A 24,287-nucleotide genomic window follows, 5' to 3' on the forward strand; every position below is an offset into this window, starting at 1 on the left:
TCCATTTGTGAACATTGTCTCTTTCTCTGCTTCGGATGAAAACTGCAGGAATCCATCTCCTTCTCTCTGTAGCCACATCGCCCCCTGCTGGTGATGCCCGTGCATTATGCTGATGAAGATTCTCACTCAGGTCGTGATCATTCAAAAAAATAAAAATAAAAAACAAAACAACTGGATATTTTTTTTTCCTGAAGTTTGAAGACGTTTCACTTCCCATCCTGAAAGCTTTCAAAATTCAAAAGTCTAGAGTAGGAGTAGTAATTTGCAGGCCAACAATGACCCTAACGACTCAGCATTGCAAAGGGGTGGACCAGTTTCGGTTTAATTTGCATATCTAAGCCATAACAACACCTTTTTGTGCAATAATATAAAGCTTGGAATTCCACACTACTCCAGACTTTTGACTTGAGAAAGCTTTCTGGATGGGAAGCGAAACGTCTTCAAACTTCGGGGGGGGGGGGGGGGGGGGGGGGGGGGGGGGTGTCCAGTTGTTTTGTTTTTTAACTTTTTTTGGGGAAATGCCAGTGCATTATGCATTAAGATGACCACAACGTCGCCGCTGCTCGCTTTTAAATTGGGTCTCCAGCGGCTGGTCTAGATCTGAATGGGTGGATGGAGAAAATACTGACGTTTTAAATCGGCTTAAAGAGAACGTCTGAACTATTGTGACTACCTTCTTGTAACTCTATTTTATGTATTGTTAAAAATCTCAGTTTTCTCTATTTGATCAATCAATTACAGCACCGTCAACAACTATTGGTACCCCCAGCAAAAAAAGATGTAAAAAAAAAAGAAGTCTTTAAAGTTAAAATCTTTGCAGCGGCATACACTGCAAAAACGGAACTAAAAATAAGTAAAATGCTCCTAAAATGAGTGCATTTGTCCTTGATTTGAGCAGGTAAATAAGATGATTTGCCAATGGAATAAGATTTCTGCACTTAAAATAGGAACGACTCATCTCCATCATCCTATTTCAAGTGCAGGATGTCTAATTATCTTATTTTAGGGTTCAAAATACTCATTCCATTGGCAAATAATCTTATTTACCTGCTCAAATCAAGAACAAATACACTAACTTTAAGAACATTTTACTTATTTTTAGATCCGTTTTTGCAGTGTAACTATTGCCGCAGTAGCAGCACTAACGCTTCAAGTAACACAGGCGTCTTAGTCAATGTATCTTTTACTATTTTACATTTATTACAGTGTCAAGGAGATTTCACTTACCCAAGCTACCCGGGGGGAGGGGGGTAATAATAAGGATGAAGTGACAGAAGTGGATTTCTGGTAGCAACTTTTCAAAACAAAAAAGACAAGAGAACATATCATTCCAGTAAAGGGGGGACACCAGCAGGTTGAAAAGTGTCCCCCCCGATGGTTGTCTGTGGAACAGCACAAACCATTTCTTCTACAGCTGTATTGTTGTGCCAGTTCAGGTTTGGGAAAAAATGGTTTAAAATGCATTGGGAAGAATAATTTTGACATCAAAAAGATATCCTGAAGTATATGAGCCACCGCCTTGTCCTTAGGGCAGAACCTGACTCTTTGTGTGAGCAATATAGACTAAGTGTAATTATAAAAAAGCATTGCTGACCTGATAATTTGAGGTGGTTTAAAAGCTGTACATGATGAATATCTTACGCTGTAATACACTTATTGTAAGCTATTATGTTTTCTAAGGGCTAGAATCCACAAAATGCCTTTAAGACAGACGTTTGTTGAACCCAGGCCCGTATTAAGACAATGTGGTGCCCCTGGGCACTATACCTCAAAGCCCCCCCCCCCCCTTACCTGTGCTGTCCTCTGGTCAAAAACATCATTAATAATCAAGGGGATTTCTGTAATGTAATTTACTATTTACTAACTTACACAACTACATGTAGGCATATAAGCAGTGAGCAATATTCAAATATCTCATTTTAAAATGTTGAAATAAAAAAAAATCTTGATTTATTTATCATTTATTATTATTGTGACATCAGTGTTCACAAAACGAATAATGCATGGTCTTTCAACAATTTCAAGTAAATAATATAACAATTTATGAAAAATATATTTTTAAAGCATGTGTCATGTGGTGCCACCCCCCCATGGTTGGTGCCCTCCATTTATCTGAAGGAAACTCTCATTTACATATCGGTTCCAGTCAAAAGGCAACAGGGACAGCCACGTAAGGGATTGCAGGTGATGTCGACAACCCGGTTTAAACTATTTGTTCAACCTTGGATCCAGGAAGGAGAACATGGGACGCTTTAAATGGTTCTGCTTGTACATCCAAAGGGACAGTTTTTTCCCTGCTGCCATCAGACTGTTGAACTGCTGAAGCTAAAACTGGACTCTGTACCACATGTGTCCTGCATTGTTTACATTTCAATTGCTGTACTGTGAAATCACTGCTGCACTTTAACCTGTAACTATCCTGCAAAGTTACTTTATTCTGAAATTAACTGAAATTCTCAAGCTGTATGCAAACAAAATTCCGTTCTGTACACACTCTGTGCATACAAAATGACAATAAAGTTTGTCTAAGTCTAAGTTGTGCCCAAAATTTTAGGAGCAATGCCTGATTTATTCCCTGCATGGGTTGGACTCCATCAGGGCTGCCCCTGGTCCCCAATTCTGTTGGAAGTGTTTATGGACAGGATCTTAGGATGTAATCTCAGAGAGCAGAGCGTCTGGTTGGGAGAACCTCAGGATCTGATTTAGATTGTTGCAGATGACGTGGCTCTGTTGGTGTTTCGATGCTGCACGCACTGGAGCGAAGAGCATCTGGGACGCTGCTCCTCTGAGACACTGGTTCTGAACCAGAAAGACATGGAGCCCTCTGAATTGTGAAGACAACACATAAAACAGACCCATTATATACAGATACAAAATTTTTAATAGAATATACATTATTTTTTCTACCTTTTGTCCCTCTCTTATACCTTTTCTTGTTGTTTTCCTCTGTTTTCTTTTGTCCCTTTTTCTAGTAGACAAGCCATGATCTGCTTATCTGTTCTCCATTTTTCATTTGAATGAAATAACAGCTGTAAGTCAGGGTTCCCACGGGTCCTTGAAATCCTTGAAAGTTTGTGAATCTGAAAAAATAAATTCAAGGCTCTTGAAAGTTCTTGAAAACAGCCAAAAAAAACACCTTGTCCTTGAAAGTCCTTGAATTTTTTTGTGGGGTTGAAAGTTCACATGGATGACGACTCATGTGTCATTATTTTACTACCACACGATCTTTTAAAATTATGTTGATTCCACAGACTTTTAAATTTCAAAAGTACGTTCGCTCTTCTTCGTTAGTTGGTAGGCTACGGTTTAGGCCTACGTGCGTCCAATAGGTTACATTCACGCAGTGTTGCCAACTCAGCAACTTTGTCGCTATATTTAGAGACTTTTCAGAGTCAAAGTCAAAAACTAGCTTAATCAAAGATGAAAGTAAGTGAAACAAATTGATATAATTCTGAACATCTCAATGCTGCACTTTTTTCCATAAAATTCCATGAAACGGTAGGCTAATGTACATCTTATATGTAATGTAGTATGGCATAACCATGTACTGTGGATATAAATGTAGGCTATGAATATGATCAATATCAATGTAGGCTATAAATTCAGTCCACTTTCTTGCATTGCTTCTGACCCAACAACTTCTATGCCGTTTAGTCTTTTATTGAATTTGCATTGTATTAAAATATGATAACCTATTCAGCGGTCACAGTAGGTAAATGCCGCCACGTGTGGTCCTTGAATTTGAGGAAATTGGTCCTGGAAAGTCCTTGAAAGGTCCTTGAATTTGATGTTCACCAAGGTGTGGGAACCCTGGTAAGTAACTCTGCCCCCGTCTCCATTTCTTGGCATGATCCTGTTCTTCACCTGGAGCGGTCCTCTCAGTACTATTGAGCAGCGTGGACGATCAGACAGCTGATTGGTCAGAGCTGGGTCATCTTCAGGAAGTAAACTGTGCTGACTGCTTACCAGCAGAGTGGATGATGCTGGACTCTCAGTCTGGTGGAACATCATCATTATCAAATCCTGCACTGCAAAAACTGAACTAAAAATAAGTAAATGTTTCTTGAAATGAGTGTATTTATACTTTATTTGAGCAGGTAAATAAAATAATCTGCCAATGGAATAAGATTTTTGCACTTAAAATAGGAAGAACTCATCACCCTTTTTCAAGTGCATTATATCTAATTATCTTATTTTAGGGGTCAAAATATTCATTCCATTGGCAGATAATCCTATTCACCTGCTCAAATCAAGGACAAATGCACTAATTTCGAGAAAATATTACTTATTTTTAGTTCTGTTTTTGCAGTGTGGCTGGATAATCGGGGCCCCCAGGAACTAGGGGGCCCTAGGCAACGACCCAGTTTCGCCTAATGGTAAATCCGTCCCTGATCACAGACACAAGGTACCGGACTTAGCTTTGCAGGCTGCTGCTCCACGTTAAAGGGAGTCAGCTGAGGTGGTTCAGGCGTCTGATCAGGATCCGGTGGGAGGAGAAACGGGGGAAGATCCACAAACTCCCTTCAGGACCGGGAACAGTTCAGGATCGCCCCAGAAGGAGCTGGAGAGTGTTGCCAGGTTGGAGATGTTTGGGTTTTCCCTCCATGGAAGGTTAAGTTGATCCAGAAGGCCTGAAACCTTCAAGATCTAAGCGTCTTCTCAATGAAAAATTAAAAAACGACCTGAGAACTAAGAATGAAAATAAGATTTTTATTCAAGGATCCACATCAGAGAAAGTGTCACTGGGCTACCGATTACACAACATGGTTCAGGCGTCAGGCCCAATCAGATGCACTTCACCCTCTTAATCATGTAAAACAAACATTCAGTATAATTCCCACAAAAGCCTCTGATTTAATTCTGGCTTATATGACAAATACATTATATTCTCACAAAGTATGAAAGGAAGATCTACTGAAAGTAAAGGCAGACTTGGAAAGAAATAAAATTATTACACCAATCCAGTTCTGATGAGAAGAGACCACCACCTGAGAGTTGTGCAAACGCCGACCGCCTCCTTCCTAATCACTAAATATACAGAGATGCTCTCTAAAGGCGGCCGCTGGTGCTCGTCTCCTGCGGCACCGGGAACATTTCAAACAGGTCCAAGCTGAGGCTGGTCAAGCAGCTTGTTTTGTTTCTTTTCTATTCATATTCACAATCTAAAATGTGGCGTTTTCCAACTTTTTTTGGAGCCCAAACCGTCTCAGATAGTCGGCTTTTTAATGGAAAACAAGAGTTCAGCGGGTGAAAAAAACACATGGAAAACAGCAGCGGATAATTAAAATCACGTCAGTTTGATAAATGTCTCACCCTGTATACCCCCGAAGCTTTAAACTACATCTCAAAAAAAAAAAGGCAAGAAAACAAAATGCTTCACATAACACTTCAAAAGTCTACAGTCTCTTTATTGTCACGCACTGATAAAACGATCAAATGGCACAGGAAGACAGGAAGACACAGAGGAGTCACAATAATCTCAGATCTAGACGACAAAAGGAAAAATAAAAGCAGCACGAGTGACTTTATGGCAAACCGATCGATTCAAAGTGCAGCTGCTGGGAATTATGGCCAGGTCCAGAAGGTTAACGAGGCACTCTTCAGGAACATCATGATGGGGCGGTGGGGGTAAGGCTGTCTGCCAGCAGAGGGCAGAAACATTTAAAACATGTCAGTCAAGCAGGGGAGTCCCCCACTGTGGAGGTCTGTGGGTATCTGGGAGAGAATAAGTGCCCAGCTGTGCAGAAACAGACCCTGGAGGAGCTGGTTCTGCGTGGTAGTGTTGGCGGCCATTGCAACGGCTCAGGAGACGGACCAGGGTAAAAGAAAGGGGGCGGGGGGGCATCTCTGGTCCGTCAAAATGCGTAGTGATGTGGAGGCGCACCCTCTGGTACCGCTCAGTTTCCAGTGTACAGGTCCACAGTGCTGGAGCTCAGGCCCCGGCTTTCCCTGAAGTTACCGCCTCCTCGGGTCTGACACAGAGACAGGGGGGTTAGAAGAAGATGAGATAAAGCTACAATCAAAATCATGCTTTTCACATTAATATTTGCACATTTTTCATAATAAACTTCAATGTATGCATCCTATTTAGATTGTAGGGGATAGACCACAAAGTAGCACATAATTGCTAAGTGGAAGATGCATCATTTTGCATTTGAAAGTATTTAGCATTTGTATTGAGCTTCCTTTAGTCCAGAGCTTCTCAAATAGTGGTGTGTCCCCTAGGGAGGGCTTTTTTTGTCCAGAAAAAAAAACAACCGTGGACCTAAATTGTTCTAAGTGTGACGACAGCACCCTCTGCTGTTCAGTCCATACCTGCAGTCAGGAGAAGGCTGAACAATATTAATAAACTCCTAACAAAGTACAAAGATTTATGTAACTGGAATTCATCTTTGATATCAATGGCTTAAAATTATTTTTACCATATGCGGTTCATAGCTAGTTAAAAGTTGAGTGCAGGTACGAGTCGGACTAAAAGACATTTATATTATTATATATTGTAGGTAAAAAAAAAAAAAAAATGTGTGGAAATGTTGAAACCTTTTAGTTGTGAGAAATTATTGTTTATGTTAGAAATGAACCCATATATAATTATAAATTATACATTTTTAAAGGGATTCTGGGTAGTTGTCAGAACGAGAGCTTTAATGGATTAAAACAGAAAACATTAAAAGTTAAATTTTTGGCCCATTGTGTTGGGGTGTAATCTGATAATGTGAAGCTCTCGTCGTTCTGCAGATCATCAATCTGGGTTTGCTCCACTGAATCCGTTTGGAGGAACAGTCAGCATAACTCTCCAAGCTGATTGGGCGAAGGGACACCCAGTGCCCGCCTACCAAAGGTTGGTTTTAGCCACAGCAAATATACACAAAACTCTTGTCAACTAACAATAGGCAGTTTTTTTCTTTTTTTCTGAAAAACTCTTTAAAAAGATGTGCAATGCTGTGGCTGTAATGTATCAAAACCCAGGAGCGATTAAAGTCCTCACCTGGAACGAGCCGTCGCTGGTCCTGTTCAGGTAATTCAGCGACGCGGCTCTCTTCATGCTGGTAAAGTAACAACAGGACGCGGTTATGCATCGGGGTTTGGTTCTCACAAAATAATAAAAATCACATTATCTCACAAGCCGAGATCATCATTATGCGTTGAGCGCTTGCGTTTCCTCTAAGTAAAAAGGTCTTGGTAATTACTTGGTGCTGCGAGGCTCGGGCGGCCCGTTGCCCTGCAGCTTCTTCACCAGCAGCTCGCTGCTGCGGCGGAGGACGTCCCTGAGCTTCCCCAGGGAGCCGCTGCGCTGGAGCGCTCCGCTGCCATCCTGGAGACACACAGACACCCATCAGCCGTCCACCGACAGAGAGCTGCTGAGTTACCCTTTTAAAAGACGCACATTTGTGTAATTCTCTCCCCTTACGTACATCTTTAAACTCCCCAGCTGTGACTTTGTGTCACACAGGACAGCTGCAGCCATGCAGACACGCCTCGGTTAGTCGGACGCAGAAAGTTAAAATCCGGCGGACTCAAGAGGCACAAAGCCAGGCTCCTTATGTGATGTTCAGGTGAAACGGCATTTTGTTCCTTTATCTAGACCAGGGGTGTCAAACTCATTTTGGTTTAGGGGCCGCATACAGCTTAATCTGATCTCAAGAGGGCCACACGAGTAAACTCATTGCAAGATTAAATAGAACTAGTGGACGTGTTGATTTTTATATTAAATTAATTTCACTTTTACACAATATATTATGAATAACCTCAGCGTTTTTAAGAAAAGTATGTGCCATTTCAACAATACTTTTACTCAGTTAAACATTTACTTGTGCATTATGCATAAGAACTGATCACAGTGATTGTACAATGTTGAAAAACATTTATTCACATTTTTTGGAACTTAAAAACACTGTCCTGCATGACAAAATACATCAAACAGATAAAAATTTAGAAATGATTTAAATTTTTTTCCCATCTGAAGCTTAATCTGCTAATTAAAACACAGCGCCCCTATATTGTCGTGGACAATATAGGAACTGCATATTTTTAATTAAACGAAGTACTTGTTTTTTTTTTTTTTTCAATAATAGTTTTATCATTCTCTTTTTATCTCCTCTTTCTTTCACCTTTTGTTTTTTTTTCTTCTTGTTCTTCCTTTCCTCTCCTACTTTCCCATTGTAGTGTCTATATCATTTGAGATATTCCCCACACGAATCATAATAAAACTATTCACATTCACACACACACACACACACACACTTGTGAAAATCAAATCTGATGAGCTCTTTTTGGCATTAAGACAACAATTCTTATTGCCACACTGCCAGACAGGACACTGCAAAAAAAAAAGGAAACATTTTTTTTTTCTTTCTTTTTTTTATTAATGATAATCCATTTAGCCACCGGGCCGGACTAAATTGTTCGGCGGGCCGGATCCGGCCCACAGGCCGTATGTTTGACACCCCTGATCTAGACCAACTAGATCTTAACTTGTCACTGAAAACAGGAGCAGGTGGAGTATTTATTAAGGCAGCCTGGTCCGGTCTGTTAAATATATGTTGCACCTTAAGCAAAGCATAACATGCATTTTCCATCATTGGCACAGGCGTACCAGCTAAAAGCAGCTCCTTCCATATTTACCCTCCCCCGGTAAAGATGTGCAAAAAGTCCTTAAATTAGTTATTTACGTTTAGCAGCAGCATAATCAGATAATAAATTAGCGGGAGTGCAGTCGGTGAGCTTTGGAGCAGGGAGGTGATCCTATCTAAGTGTTTTTAAATTACTTTTTAAATGATTCTCTGATGAAACTCATCTCCCAGAACACGTCTGTGGGTTTTGCCATCGGATTGTGCGACTATCTTCTTTTAAATTTTTACCAATTATAAATTTTTTCTTGTGCATGACTCGAAAATTTCCATTTTGATCTAAGAAATCTGGGTTTCCCTCCAACAATGTTCTCAGGAAAAAGAGACCATATTGCCCGTTTTTGTTACCCGTGTGTCTCTCATGTTTGATTTAATTTTATTTACTTTAACAGGGACAGTACAACTAAGGTAGGTACTGACATAGAGCTTCTAGCAGAATGCTAAATTACAGCTCCCGTCCCTGGTCAGGCTTTTGATGCAGGGGAACAAACTAAAACTTTAAAATTGCCAGTGCAAATTCAAAGTTATGACTCATATAAAATTACAAATCACATCGCAAAAGGTAAAATGCACAAAACCATCTCTAAATCAGATTATACATGTTCACAGTGTTGATTATCTTTCAGCCGACACTTGTTTTGTAAAAACAGCTCCTCGTGTACTCTGTACTCGAGGAGCTAAATCATCAACGAGTCCTATCAAAACGCCGAGTAAACATGCTAACGCTGGGCTAGCTCTTCAGCTAGCTGCTCACTATGAAAACCTCAGCAGAAGTGAGATGTTTTTTTTTAACATGTACTGCATGTACTGTATGCGTCGACTCAGAAATAAACTTAAAAACAAATTATAAAGCTGCTCCTGTATTAGACGCACTATAGTAGCTTTCTTAGTTAACCCTGAGTGGAAGGCACCAGATTAGGAGGCCCTACAAAAACTCAGATTGAGTAGCGTCATGAACATCTAATACTAAGGAAATGTAGTGTGATATTTTAATTTTTAAGCAAATACATGACTTGTACACAGGCTTTAATAATATATCAGACTGAAACTAAACAACCAATTAGTGCCAAGGACAAAACACGTGCCTTTTCATATATACACACACATTAGTTTTTAACCTTTCTTACCATCCTCTTCGCTGCGGGAGGTGCCACAGTAAACTTGGGTCCTCGTTCCACCCAATCCCACTTCTTTTAACTTTTAAATTATTGCTCTGACTGTAGACAGAAGCAAGCTAAGGTGAGATGTTATTTTTCTAGTGAGGATCAACATACGTCTGTCTTAAAAGCAGCTGCTTTGTGTGGATTTTAGCCCTTAGAAAACATAATAGCTTACAATAAATGTATTACACTGTAGGATATTCATCATGTACTGTACAGCTTTTAAACCACCTCAAATTATCAGGTCTGCAATCCTTTTTTATAATTACACTTAGTCTATATTGCTCACACAAAGAGTCAGGTTCTGCCTAAGGACGAGGCTGTGGCTCATATTTCAGGATATCTTCTTGATGTCAAAATTAATCTTCCCAGTCCATTTTAAACCATTTTTTCCCAAACCCAAACGGGCACAACAATACAGCTGTAGAAGAAATGGTTTGTGCTGTTCCACAGATAACCATAGGGGACGGGCACTTTTTAACCTGCTGGTGTCCCCACCTTTACTGGAATGATATGTTCTCTTGTCTTTCTCGTTTTGAAAAGTTGCTACCAGAAATCCACTTAATCCTTATACCCCCCAGGTAGCTTGGGTAATAGAAATCTCCTTGACACTGTAACAAATGTAAAAAAGCAAAAGATACATTGACTAAGACGCTTGTGTTACTTGAAGCGTTAGTGCTGCTACTGCGGCAATAGTTATGCCGCTGCAAAGATTTTAACTTTAAAGACTTTTTTGCTGGGGGTACCAATAGCTATTGACGGTGCTGGAATTGATTGATCAAATAGAGAAAACTGAGATTTTAACAATACATAAAATAGAGTTACAAGAAGGTAGTCACAATAGTCTTTCTCTTTAAGCCGATTTAAAACGTCAGTATTTTCTCCATCCACCCATTCAGAGCTAGACCAGCCGCTGGAGACCCAATTTAAAAGCGAGCAGTGGCGACGTTGTGGTCATCTTAATGCATAATGCACTGGCATTTCCCAAAAAAAGTTAAAAAACAAAACAACTGGACTTCTTCCCCCCCCGAAGTTTGAAGACGTTTCGCTTCCCATCCAGAAAGCTTTCTCAATTCAGAAGTCTGGAGTAGTGTGGAGTTCCAAGCTTTATATCATTGCCCAAAAAGGTGTTGTTATGGCTTAGATAATATGCAAATTAAACCAAAACTGGTCCACCCCTTTGCAATGGGGAGGCTTTAGGGTCATTGTTGGCCTGCAAACTACTACTACTGTAGACTTTCGAATTTTGAAAGCTTTCAGGAAGGGAAGTGAAACGTCTTCAAACTTCAGGAGAAAAAAAAATCCAGTTGTTTTGGTTTTAATTTTTTTTAAATGATAACGACCTGAGTGACTAAGAATCTTCTCCAGCATAATGCACATGCATCACCAGCAGGGGGCGATGTGGCTACAGAGAGACGGAGATAGATTCCTGCAGTTTTCACCCGAAGCAGAGAAAGAGACAATGTTCACAAATGGAAAACAAAAAAAAAAAACTTTATTTGAGAATACCAACAAGTGTCGATGCATTAATCATCACAATGCAGAATGGTGAATATATAGATATAATGCAGTCCTACATACTAAGATAATGCTTATAGATCTAACGGTTTATGTTCTTTCACAAATAGAAACAGAAGTCACACTCTATATGTTGAGAATAGACAGTTCAATAAATAAGCAAGCATTCCACTAACAGCAATATCATCATAACTGTGTGAACACCATTATTATTATTGTTATTATTCTTTTGTTCAGAGTTGCATTAGAAGTATAGGTGTTACTCAATGGAAAGGAATGAAGAATCGAGGCATGTAGCACACTGAAAAGCCAAAGTGAATGCACTTGTCAAATCTATAAACACAGCCTACAAGTTACACGTCCAAGATGTTTAAGATCATTTGGTGCCAAGACACACATGATTCACCAAAGTTACAATATTTATGCTGTGCAAACACAAAGAGAGAGAAAGTGGCAGCGTTAGTCGACGAAGCGTTGAGTTCAAAAGGTTCACTGTGACTGTACCACAAACACACACAGACTCACACAGGCGCAGGGAAAACGCCGGCATCCTGTCGGGTTACAGCTCTGGGTTATACGCCGTTAACGCCGTCAGAGCAACGCAGGTCTGCGTGTTTACCGTGCGAAGGTGTAAAATCCATCGTTAAACGCTCAGGCGGAGGATATTAGAGCTGAACGCTCCGCTTGGTCTCTGCTCTAAGTGTGAAACGCACCGGTCTGGTCAGAAGTTTGCATACACCCATCATCAGCATCAGGTCATACTGGGCTCTTAAACGTTTAGTTAAACTTTGGATTTTTAGAAGGAATGATCACACACACACACAAAAAAACAAAAAAAAAAAACAGCTTCGATCTATTTTTGGACGGAGACAGGGTCAAACTCCTGGTCTGTGCATTAAACAACCTGTTTTAATGGACTCCTCCACTTCTGCTAGGGAGAGCAGACAAATAGTCCACCAGAGAGCAAAAAAAGAAAAAAGAACGCTTCTGGTTCTAACTTGTGCACCCGATGCATGTTTATTTTTTTTATTGTATTAAAATCAACTATGAGTAATGGAGGCTTCATGCCCCAGATGTGCGTCTGCAAACTTCCCTCCTGACCGGCACCGCCGCCGAACCGCGCCTCCCTGATCGCCGTCAAACCCGGGACCCTCCAGTCGTCAGGCGAGATGTTGATTCTTTCGCAAGCAGGCAAAAAACATATCAAAAGCCTTTTATAAAAATGTAAACAATAATGATACAAAAAGAACCGACAACATCTAACCTAAAAAGGTAAAATAATTTTATTTATTTTTTAAAAAGGCAGAGTTCCCTCCTCTCTCTCTCTCTCTCTCTCTTTTTCTCACCAGCAAGGCGCCCGAATCTTCCACCGGGGGATACGGTACCATTCAGATACAGAACCAGGCATTAGCTAAAAGCTGGAAATACGCAGGGCCGAAACGATAAAAGTAAACATCAGTAAAACATAAAGTGGCTAAACCCAGGCGCCAAGATGGCTCAGATTTCACTTTTAGTTGTTATTTTAGGGTCAAAGAGGCCGAACCAACGATTCCCAGATGAGACCATTAATACACGACGACATGGCAACTCGCAATATTTCTTTCCCCACCTTCAGCTTCGCCGACTAGATAGATACATCCAGTATTCCCGCGATTAAAAAGTATAAATAAATTCTGCCGAGAGAGAAACAAAAAACGCAAAAGCGACGTCCTCACAGGGATCGATTTCACACACACACACACACACACGCAGAAAACAACTTCCTCTAAAGTCAGGTGAGAGAAAGAACGTTGGTTAGCAACAGGAAAGGATAGCGAGAGGAACGACGGAGCAGAGATGAGAAGACCAAACGTCCCAGCAGCCGCCAGTCGAGCAGGGAACAGAGACGGCAACCAGGAGGGATGTGGGGGGGGGGCTTTCTGAGTCTCTGCTGCAGGGGGGGGTGTGTGTGTGTGGGGGGGGGGCACCGGGAACGGCAGAGGAGCTGTTGGTTTGTAGGGACAAAGGAGCCCAGAGGGAACCACAACACGCATCCCTTTGTTACTGTGTTGGGGGAAGGAGAGAAGCATGAAGGAATAATCTTGATGGCTTAGGCCTGATGAACGAGAAAGAGAGAAAGAGACAAAAACAAGGACAAAAAAAAGGGCAGACATTGTAAGATTAAAAGCTCTGGCTTCGTATGCTACACCCTCCCTGACTCCTGAGCTCAGCCTCTCTGCACCATTAAAACCAAAGAAACAACAACAAAAGACAGAAAAACTGGAAATATCGCCCATTTTCCCAACTATCCTAGCAAGTTTCAGGACACAACAAAGTTGAATGGACTCGGACGACGTCCATGAAATGAATTAATAAACCGAACTTTAAAGTTCAGTGTTTATATTAAATAAAGCAGATTAAGATTCACTCCTCTTCCTATCTGTACCCCTGTTTTCAAGCCTGTAACCAAACCCAAAATACTTAAAACCAAAACCACGTTCTTTTGTTTTTGTTGCTGTCGGCAAGTTTTTTTTTCTATATTTTTAACTAATTATGGAGACAAGAGGAGACATAAATGCGATCTCCAAATTTTTTAACTTCATTTAGATGTATCCTATCATCTGAAAACTTTGTTTCACACTGCTTCATTTATAAATGTTAGGGCTGGGCGATATGGACCAAAAATAATATCTTGACATTTTTAGGCTGAATGTCAATAAATAATATTTATCTCAATATGATATTCTTAAAATTATAAAAAGGCATCTCTGAATCAAAGCTTTACACAACTCAACAACAAAGGTTTTATTGAAACAAATGACGTCTTGTTATTAACTATTTTTATTCATTCAGTTTTCTCTCATCTATTTTAATTAATGTTGAGAAAAACAATGTTATGGATATAATAATCCATATTATTTTTGCACAGTTGAAATAACAGTTTTTCTGTTTAAAATAAACTGTTTCTATTTTGTTATACATATACCATAACGTTGTCTTACCAGCCCATTCCTTTAAGAGCTGTAAAAAAAAAGACACATTGCGAAGGAAAGAAAGACTAGCCTCTTAATGTAAAGGTATTCTAACTCCAATAACTCCTAATTATTTAGTTGGTGCTACCGCCTACTAAAAGAAAACCCTCTTTACTCTGGACCAGGTCAGGTTTTAGCACCAGCATCTCTCCCAATGAAAGCAAACAGAGCCGATGCTTGATAAGCACAGGCTGCCGATTTTCCTTTTTTTACTTTATTTTGTAGTTCTCGAGTCTCTTTTGACTACAGACGGTGATATTATGGGGACATTTGACTCGTTTTTTATTTTTTATTTATTTTTATTAACTGAAGCTCACTTATTAGAGAACAGCTGCTCTGTAAAACTTATATTTGGCAGCAACAACAACAAATAAATAAAGATATATTTTCGATGAATTACTAGAATACAGTCAGGAAAGATTAATGTTTTTCAGTTCGATTGAAAAATACATTATTAATCCCAAGGAGAAAAAAACCTAATTTAAAATTTTCCACACTTAGGGAAGGACAATAACCGAATCGTTTACTAGTAATTGTTAGAAAATGGGTAAACTTTTGTTTTTAGAAGATGATTTGGTTTAGTGAGGCTCCAGCTGCAGAGCCAAAAACTGATGACTTTTAAATATCTTTTACCCTTACTCTGCAAAAAAACCCCACAAGTCACTGTGATTAAAGCCCCTCCAAGCTGAAATATCCTAGCATCAACTTTTCCAGACTTTTAGACGGCGTAGCGACTCTTTATCTGATTTCCATCCCTGAGACAACGCTACAGTTTTGTGATGTGAAAATGCCGCAGCATGAGAGCAGCATTTCGCTATAAAAAAAAAAAAAATTGAAGTGAACCCAGAAGCTGCAGTCAGATCAGCGATGCGGTCTTTGTGACTCAGCTTTTTTATTTTCTCCTTGGCTACTGGAAAACGCCCAAATGTGGCGGAGAGGCAGCGCCTGCCTGAACACTGCAGATGTAGGACGGGAGAAGCACTTCATGCACCAAACATGCCGAGGCTGCGTCGCTAACACCTCGCTTTAACCAAACTATCCTAATCCCTTTAAATCCTAACAATAATAACTTTGAATTATGTTCCATCACTGCAAGAGATGACTAACAAAACCCCTTTTTAATACATCACTATACGTCACCCCACCCAGATCTGTTTTCTTAAACAGGGAGAGTACAGTCCACTAATTACCGGATGGGGGTGGGGGTTTGATTGGCAGGCTGATTGGTTGTCATGGCAAGAGAAATCAACAAAGAAACATGTTAGCTGTGCATGGGGTGGAAAGAAAAGGCAAAAAGAAGAGGAGGTTTGGAGAGCAGCGCATTAAAAGTGAGAATATGAAGCTTCTGCAGGCACAGGTCCAGTGTTCACAGATGAAATCATGCTTTTCATGAGACGTAACACTAAACGAACCCAAAACACAGCCACGAAGGTGGTGGAAAACTGCCGTAACCTCATCTGGGTTAGCAACCTGCACACCAAGCCGGCTGAACGCGGACTCAGCGACCAATTAAACGATGCCGCATCAGGTAACAAGAGACGAGCAGAGGAGCCAGAGCTCTGACACGAGATCCTTCGACTGTCTAGAGTGAAGAAGACGGGGCTTTACGTGCTTTTAAACACGAGCTGGCTGAGCTGCTCTTAGGTCTGTAGATTAATGAATGGGTGGATGGACAGAATCAACAACAGAGCTTTCTGTTTGTGTGGCGGCGCGTTTTCTCCTCTGACAACGCCATGAAAACACATGCTGTTAGATTTGCTGCTGTTAGGTTTACAAGCAGTTTTACGGTGTTAGCAGCCTCGGTCGGGATGTGTACAAAGCCTTAAATCAATGTGTCACTACACAATGTAAACTACAGAAATAGAACCTTTAACATTTATTGCATGGAGAGAAGCCCTTCATGCCCCAATGCCATGTAAGATAGAGGATCTGTGATGCTGTGGGCCGGTTTCTCTTCTAATAAAAATGTTAGCTAACATATTTGGTGCCCTTTGCCGGGAAACTAAAAATGAACCCACATCTGGGTTTTTTAGCAGGATAACGATCCAAAAGACAATAAACTTTGTTCCATGTTCATCTTAAACCCCAGAGCGAAAAGCAACAGAGAACCTGTGGGGTAAAACTGAAGAGAAGATGGCATCAGTGCAGCCAGGATGGTGGATTAACCAAACTTTTCAGTACATGGGCCAAAATTGTCCTGTCAAAGGAACTCGTGGGCCAAAAAATGAATTAAAAAAATGTTAAACATAAAAAAAATGTATGTCAATTTTTTACCTGCTCTACAAAATATGATTCAAAGAAATAAATTAGTCAGATTTTCTGTAGGAAATAAATGTGTAAATCATTGTAGATTCAAAGGTTAAAATAATTTGTCACATTAAACGATGGTCGTCCAGTTTGCAAATTATTTTGAATAATTTAATTAGACTAACAAAAATAAACTGAACTCTTTTTTTGGTCTAGCAACATATGAACAGTATTTGGGTCGGTTGTTCTCTGAAAAACGCTGGAATTGGCCAATTTTATTAACTGAATTCAAAGCAGATTTTAATGCACCAAAGTCTGCATTTGAGTAATGAAATCTCATTGGATAGACGTTACTATGAAATTAAAGAGAATGTCAAAAGTGTGTTTATTAAAAAAGATGAATACTTTGCGTTGGACTTAACATTTGCAATTGTAGGAGTTTAACTTTTCTGTAATAATTTTGCCTTAATTAAAAACTAAAATATTCCATCTGCATCAGCCACCTGTGCTGGTGGACCAAATCTTTCTTGAAATGCAGTAGGACTCTTTCTGTTTATCCCAGCCTTATTAAAAGTTACATGAGAAGAATATCTGTCATGGCGGCTATGGTCTGTTGCTCAAACGTGTGTGCGATAAACTTCAAATCACGGTTTTCTCTCCATACATATGTACTCAAAGTAAAGGCCGTGTTTTTCCAACTTCTTAGTATCTAAATGCACCGCTGTGACAACATGTTCATTTTAAGGCTTTTCACACATCTTTACCATGGGAGCGACTAAACGTGGCCACCACTGCGTTCAAGTTAAATCTTTTACATTCACACTCTAGTAAGTAAAAAAACAAAAAAGTAAATTTCTCTGCAAGGAAAAAATTATGTGAAAACGCTGCAGCAGACGTGGTCCATTAGTGCATGTTAGGGGGGGTTGGCAGTGTGGAACATGCATGCTTAGGGCTCATGATGCAGTGCAGGTGAGCGGACGGAGAGGCACAAGCTCAGGCTTACGCCGAAGGAGGATCAACCACCCGGCTCAAGGTTGATTTATGCTTGACGCACATACGTTCCACGCGGAAATGAGGTGGTGGACACGACGTCTGCAGCATTTTAATTGGAAGTAGCACTGTTCTCCTAGACTCTAGAGGGCAGCGTTGTGCTCCTACGCCCAGTGTACTTCACCCCACCCCACAAAAGAGTAGGAAACACAGTTGTTTCTAAAATTTTAAATCTAGGGTAGGCGATTTTTCCGAAAGTTTACCCAAATCCCTTTTTGAATAACTACGCATGCGCAAAACCGTCTTACCTGCTCTTCAGGGGGATCGTGTGAAAAATGTTTCCCAAATCTACTCTGGTGTTATTTCTTTCTTTCTACTGAGGCCTTCCTCTACTTCTCTTAAAATTGAACGCAGTTTGGTTCATGCGATTCTCAGCCATGTCCAAAGTATAAAGTGAGAGCAGGGGCGCCATAATTAACAGCGAACACTGAAGCTAACTGCTAAGCTAACTGCTAAGCTAACCGGATACATAAACACTAGAAGTGTGCAGCTAGCAAGTGGAAACTAACAAGAAATGAGCACACATATTGGCGTTACATGGTTGCCTAACACTGATTGGCATGTGGGACAACCAATAGATAAGGTGATTTCCTCGTGACTTGATTGAAAAAGGGTGGTGAGTAAATAACGTCTATGGATGAGATCAGGAACAAAACTCTAACCAATCTTTGCCATTCGGTCCAAAGAGCAGCGATTGGTCAGACTTTTTTTTTTTACAGGCCTGCAGCTCACACAGAGATTTTTTAACCTCCTTTTTGTGAATATATAATGTATTTACTACTTTCAGGATGGAGGGATGAAGCATTTCTGAACAGAATTACCAACTATAGCTTTAAAGCCTCCTAACTTTCTTCCAAGCGTGACGAAGATTTCTGTCCTGGAATTGTTAATTTGTTGATCACGGTGATCTTTTTGGGCCCAATCATAAAGATGTCTATATTTAATATGGCCGCGTGGACCTCACGGATGCGTCAAGCATAAACCAGGCTTTATCGTGTAAGCAACGACCCTTAAGAGTTGCGCTTCACATTTTTAACCTTGGATTTAAATGTTAGGGCAGAGCTGGACGTGAATATGTTATGTTGCCGAGCCTGAGCGTGTGTCCCCCTTTTCAGATTCACTTGCACAGAAGCACGGCCAGCATATGAACCACTCTTTAAAAAAAACAATAAAAAAAAACAAAACACAAGCATGTGGTTTAAAGCAAACTGCGAAGCTTGAAAACAAAACATGAGCATGCCAAGACACTCAATCAGCTTCGGATATATTTCAAAACCAGGAGAGATTCAGGACAAAGACTAAGTCTACCTGCAGGGAGCAGACGGGCTGGTACAGACAAAGATCACTGCGAGGCCGGCTAGCCTTCTGGGAGAACACTTTGAATCGCTTTTAAACTAATTTATATTCCTCATATCAAACCTGTTATGTCTGCAGTGATAACAGCATTCCTGAAACCATATATTAAGCTGATATAGAAGTTGTTTTTTTTTTTGGGTTAACCAAAGATACAGGTTAAGATTCTGGTAGCTCTGCTACATTTGGTTGAGTATGAAGTGCAGAGCCAGGGGTTAGCATCGTGCTAAACGTACCAGATTTTTCAGCCCCAGAAAGTTAACATCTCATGAATATTTTAATAATGGGGCTTGTAAACATGTATTGGAGCTGGTAAAAAGTTTTAAATTACTAAGATTTCTCTTCAATCCACACAGAGTTGAAATAATACATTCAGCCTCAAAGAAATCCATACAGTCATGCTAAAATTTGGATAAATGAATAAAGCCACACAGTTTTGGTAAACATTTTGGCTGATTTTAAGATGTTCTAATTGGCTGGTTTCTCGACACACACCGGGCTTTAAAGCAGTCTATACCTTTCTAGCTTTGGAAAGCTCAAAGCCGGTCTGTTCTATCCTCTTCAAACCTGTTTAGATGTTTGTTTGGGATCTCTGGAAGACCCGATTGTGACTGTGAACCAACCATACTGACCCAAACTCAGAAATCAGTTTTGGTGTTCAAGAACCAACCAGAAACCACCAGAAACCTAAAGGTGAGGTGAAAGGCCAATGTTGACGTCTACAGTGAAGACACTTATAGACCACAATGGACTGAGGAGGTTCTGACCAAGAAAGACCTCCTTAAAAATAATCTACACCCTCAAATTCGACAGGGATTTGTCCAAATGGACGTCCAAGATTGGCCACAATTACAAGAAGTATGCTTTGAGGAGTCAATGTAAGGCTTTTAAACTTAAGAATACTGAACCAGACGTCAAACATCATTCACCGGATACGTTTCGTTGCCAGAGTTACTGTATCTTTGGATAGAGTTGGATGAAATAAAGAGAGAAGAGGATCATCTCCAAACTACCCAAAATCACTTCTGATTAACAGCTGGACTGATGATCTGGGACAATAATCCCAAACGGACATCAAAATGGGCCAACTACTGTGTTTTTCAGACTATAAGTCGCAACAATCAAAAAATTTGTCATTAAGAGGAATAAAAAATATACAAGTCGAACCGGACTATAAGTCAGATTCATTTAGAAATTTATTTCACAAAATCCAAGACTAAAAAACTGACATTTAATGTTGTAACACAACTTATTTAATTACAAAATTGCATCCACAACAGGCAGAATATCAATGGGAGGCTGAATGGGGTAAATTAGGTTAACAAGCCAGCAACTCCAACTAGCTAGTTACGGGCAAGGTTCGTGTTAGCGTATTTCAGCATTAAAGGGCTGTTATGCTGAAAGTTGTCAAAGTTACGTATCGGTGTTACTTGCTACACTAACAGTAGGAAGAGGATGTTTGAGAGCAACATAGAAAAGGTTCGTAAAGCTCTTGAACGTGCATCAGTGAGGTTGTAAACCGCCAAGGCACCATAAGCTAGCGCTAGCTGTGATTAGCATCGCAGACAGCCCGATAACTGGGTTTTGTCGCGGTCTGGGCCCTTCAAGCTGCACCACGCAACGCTGCGTTTACTCAGACCGAAACAGTGAAACAACATAAAACATGTGTTCAGTATTTGTCTATAAAATAATGTTTCAGTAAATTTTTCAGAGGTACAGGAGCAGGATATAGTTTTCACAAGCCTAGAGCGCCCTCTTGTGGCTATAGCTGGTAATGTTTACTCCGTGGTTCATGTTGGTTAATATGAACCACCATTTATCAGCCAAACTATGAAAGAAATTGCGATTTATAGAACGAAAAATACGGTAATTCTGATGAATCTGCCAGGAAAACTGGTCAATTACTCTGGAAGCAACGCTTGAATCTTGTTGACGGCTACAACAAAGGTGCATGGAGGTGCTGAGGTGCATGGATACGTTTCTGTGAGGCTGTATCAATCATTTTTGTTCTGTGTGGATTAAAGAAAATTCACAATATATTTAAAGCTGTGCAACATGTCCTAGTGACTGAAGTTGTTTTTCCTTTTGATCATTCCACACTGAACAGCTACAGTTCATACCGCGTCTTTAAAAGCCTGAAATCTGTGTCGATTTGTGCTGTTTTGGAACCTGCAGGTTATATCGCCTCACCAACACAGCAAGTCGCTGCAGTCGGCATATTCTTAAGACGTAGGAAAAAGAAGTAGCTTAGGTCTGTACCAGCCCCTCGCTCTCTGAGAAAAATCACCGACGCCGCCTGGTTTTTCCCCAGACGGGCCGTATTTACCCTACAACCGTGGATCTGTACTCACCCCGTTCCACTCCACGCCCATACTCACTTCCTCGCCGGTCTCGGAGCCGCTCTCGTACTTAACGCTGGTCAGGCTGTCTCTGCTCCTCCGCCTCTCGCCCTCTGTATCTTTCAGGATCTCCACCACACGCGTTTGGTGGATGGGATCGATGCCCTGCGGAGGCAACAAACCAAATTAGGATGAGCAGAAAATGCAGACATTGGCTTGTAGAAACGGGCGGGAGGGTAAAGTTTTATGGGGAGGAGGGGGAATTAACATGATTTCACATCGCTTGCCCCTCCTGATGTAGTTACACAACTTTCCCAGAAACAAGTTATTTTACATGATTGTGAGATGGGACTGGTGTTACGGGGGAGGAGAGGTGGAAGCTTTATGGGAGCCAATAGAGGCGAACCACTTACTGTGTTGCTCTGGATCCATAGCAATGCAGGGAAAGGGAAAGAAATACCATGAGATTTGCTTTTCTAACACCAGCGAATAAATAAAAAAATAAATAAAAAAAAGAAACAGGAAGATAAGCAACCGGCATGCAGAAATGGGCCTTTCCTATTTAAAAAGATGTCGCTGACCTGCTTGCGAGACCTCGTGGCGCACTCCTCCAGCGTCTCAGCAGCCTCTAGCTTGCCCTGGCGGCGGTACAGGGCACCAAGGTTCCTCAGGGTGGTATTCACTGTAGGGCTGCATACAAAGGGAAATACATTTACTTACAAAGGTCACAAGGGGTTACTCCTGAGCAGGAAAAAGGGCACATTACAGATTGTAATGCACTAGTGCATGCATTTGTTACTTCAAGGCTGGACTAATTTTTTTATTATCAGGAAGTCCAAAAAATGCAGTTCGAAGTCTTCAGCTGATCCAAAATGCTGCAGCGAGAGTTCTGATGAAAATCAACAAGAGGGATCATATTTCTCCAATTTTAGCTTCCCTTCATTGGCTTCCTGTTAAATCAAGAATAGAATTTAAAATTCTCCTAACGTATAAAGCCCTTAATAATCAAGGTCCATTATATATCAGAGCTCTGATTACCCCGTATGTTCCTAACAGAGCACTTCGCTCTCAGACTGCAGGTCTGCTGGTGGTTCCTACAGTCTCTAAAAGTAGAATGGGAGGCAGATCCTTTAGCTATCAGGCTCCTCTCCTGTGGAACCAACTCCCAGTTTTGGTCCGTGAGGCAGACACCCTGTCTACTTTTAAGACTAATCTTAAAGCTTTCCTTTTTGACAATGCTTATAGTTAGAGTGGCTCATGTTACCCTGAGCTACCTCTATAGTTATGCTGCTATAGGCTTAGGCTGCTGGAGGATATCAGGGTCTAATTTTCTCACTTCTGTTTTCTACTGTTCTCCAGATTTGCATTGCATTGAAATGACTGTCGTCATTTCAGCTTTTAACTTTTTGCTCCCTCTCTTTTTCTTCATAGTAGGTACACCTGGTCTGGCGTTCTGTTAGCTGTGACATCATCCAGAGAAGACAGATCACCGCTACTACCATCTAATGTAGAACAGATTACTGGATCAATGTGTGCTTCTGTGCTTGTTTGTCTCTCTTGTTGTGTCTCTGCTCTGTCTTCTTTAACCCCAGTCGGTCGAGGCAGATGACCGTTCATACTGAGCCCGGTTGTTAATGGGGAGTTTTTCTTCCCACTGTCGCTTCATGCTTGCTCAGTATGAGGGATCGCTGCAAAGCCATGTACAAAGCAGACGACTCTCCCTGTGGCTCTACGCTTCTTCAGGAGTGAATGCTGCTTGTTGGGACTTTGATGCAATCAACTGGTTCCCTTATATAGGAAATTTTTTTTTACCAATCTGTACAATATGATCAGTGAGAATGCTATACAGCATTCTCACTTATTGTTTTCCTGTTTTTCTTTATTATTATTATTATTATTATTATTATTCCGTACGTTGTTGTGCGTCTAACTACTCCTGCATACTTCAACCGATTTCAACGATTTTCGTACCAAAACGTTCGGCTCGTTCTCGACATTACTGCTATGTCTCATGGTTATGGTACCTTTTATACTTTTTGAAGTATTTGTACTTTTTGTGCGTTTTTTGCTCCCATTGAAATGAATGCAAATTCCTTCAAATTTTTCAAATTCTTCAAATTCCTTCTAGTTCTTCTGATACAACTGATGCCAATACTATTACTACAACAGATACTACTACTACTACTACTACTAGTACTACTGATACTACTACCACTACTACTACTACTACTACTTCTACTACTAATGATACTACTGCTGCTACTGCTACTACTACTGATGCTACTGCTGATACTACAACAACTACTACTGATACTACTACTATTACTACTACTAATACAACAACTACTACTACTAGTACTACTGATACTACTACTACTACTACTACTACTGATACTACTACTACTACTACCAATGATACTACTGCTGCTACTGCTACTACAACAACTACTACTGCTACTACAACTATTACTACTACTAATACAACTACTACTAGTAGTAGTACTACTGATACTACTACTACTACTACTAATAGTACTACTGCTACAAAATTCCTTCAAATTCTTTAAAAACTGATACTACTACTACTACTGATACTACTACTATTACTACTACTAATACAACAACTACTTTTACTAGTACTACTGATACTACTACTACTACTACTACTACTACAAATTCCTTCAAATTCTTCAAATTCCTTCAAATTCTTTAAAAACTGATACTACTACTACTACTGATACTACTCCTACGACTACTGATACTACTACTATTACTAATACAACAACTACTACTACTAGTACTACTGATACTACTACTACTACTACTACAAATTACTTCAAATTCTTCAAATTCCTTCAAATTCTTTAAAAACTGATACAACTACTACTACTACTGATACTACTACTACTGATACTACTACTACTACTTCTTCTACTACTACTTCTACTACTACTACTACAACTACTACTACTGAATACT

General features: G+C 40.3%; 1 protein-coding gene across 11 annotated transcripts in view; it reads right to left on the reverse strand.

The window, feature by feature from the left end:
- Window positions 1-4,690: 4,690 nt before the first annotated feature.
- LOC105919067 (kinesin light chain 1) overlaps window positions 4,691-24,287 on the reverse strand; it is a 45,976-nt gene continuing 26,379 nt past the window's right edge. For 3 of the 11 annotated variants that reach the window (XM_036126698.1, XM_036126701.1, XM_036126700.1), the window contains exons 12-17: window positions 21,890-21,998; window positions 21,722-21,730; window positions 21,321-21,473; window positions 7,191-7,315; window positions 6,989-7,046; window positions 5,898-5,972 (exon numbers count right to left, since the gene is read on the reverse strand). In XM_036126698.1, the coding sequence (XP_035982591.1) occupies window positions 5,898-5,972; window positions 6,989-7,046; window positions 7,191-7,315; window positions 21,321-21,473; window positions 21,722-21,730; window positions 21,890-21,998 (529 nt within the window). Of the gene's footprint in view, window positions 5,973-6,988; window positions 7,047-7,190; window positions 7,316-11,259; window positions 13,404-21,320; window positions 21,474-21,721; window positions 21,731-21,889; window positions 21,999-24,287 lie in introns of those variants that run through there. The other 8 variants (XM_036126702.1, XM_036126699.1, XM_036126703.1 and 5 more) reach the window with 6 other exon arrangements.

Source organism: Fundulus heteroclitus, chromosome 22, assembly GCF_011125445.2.
Source record: "Fundulus heteroclitus isolate FHET01 chromosome 22, MU-UCD_Fhet_4.1, whole genome shotgun sequence".
Taxonomy (NCBI): domain Eukaryota; kingdom Metazoa; phylum Chordata; class Actinopteri; order Cyprinodontiformes; family Fundulidae; genus Fundulus; species Fundulus heteroclitus.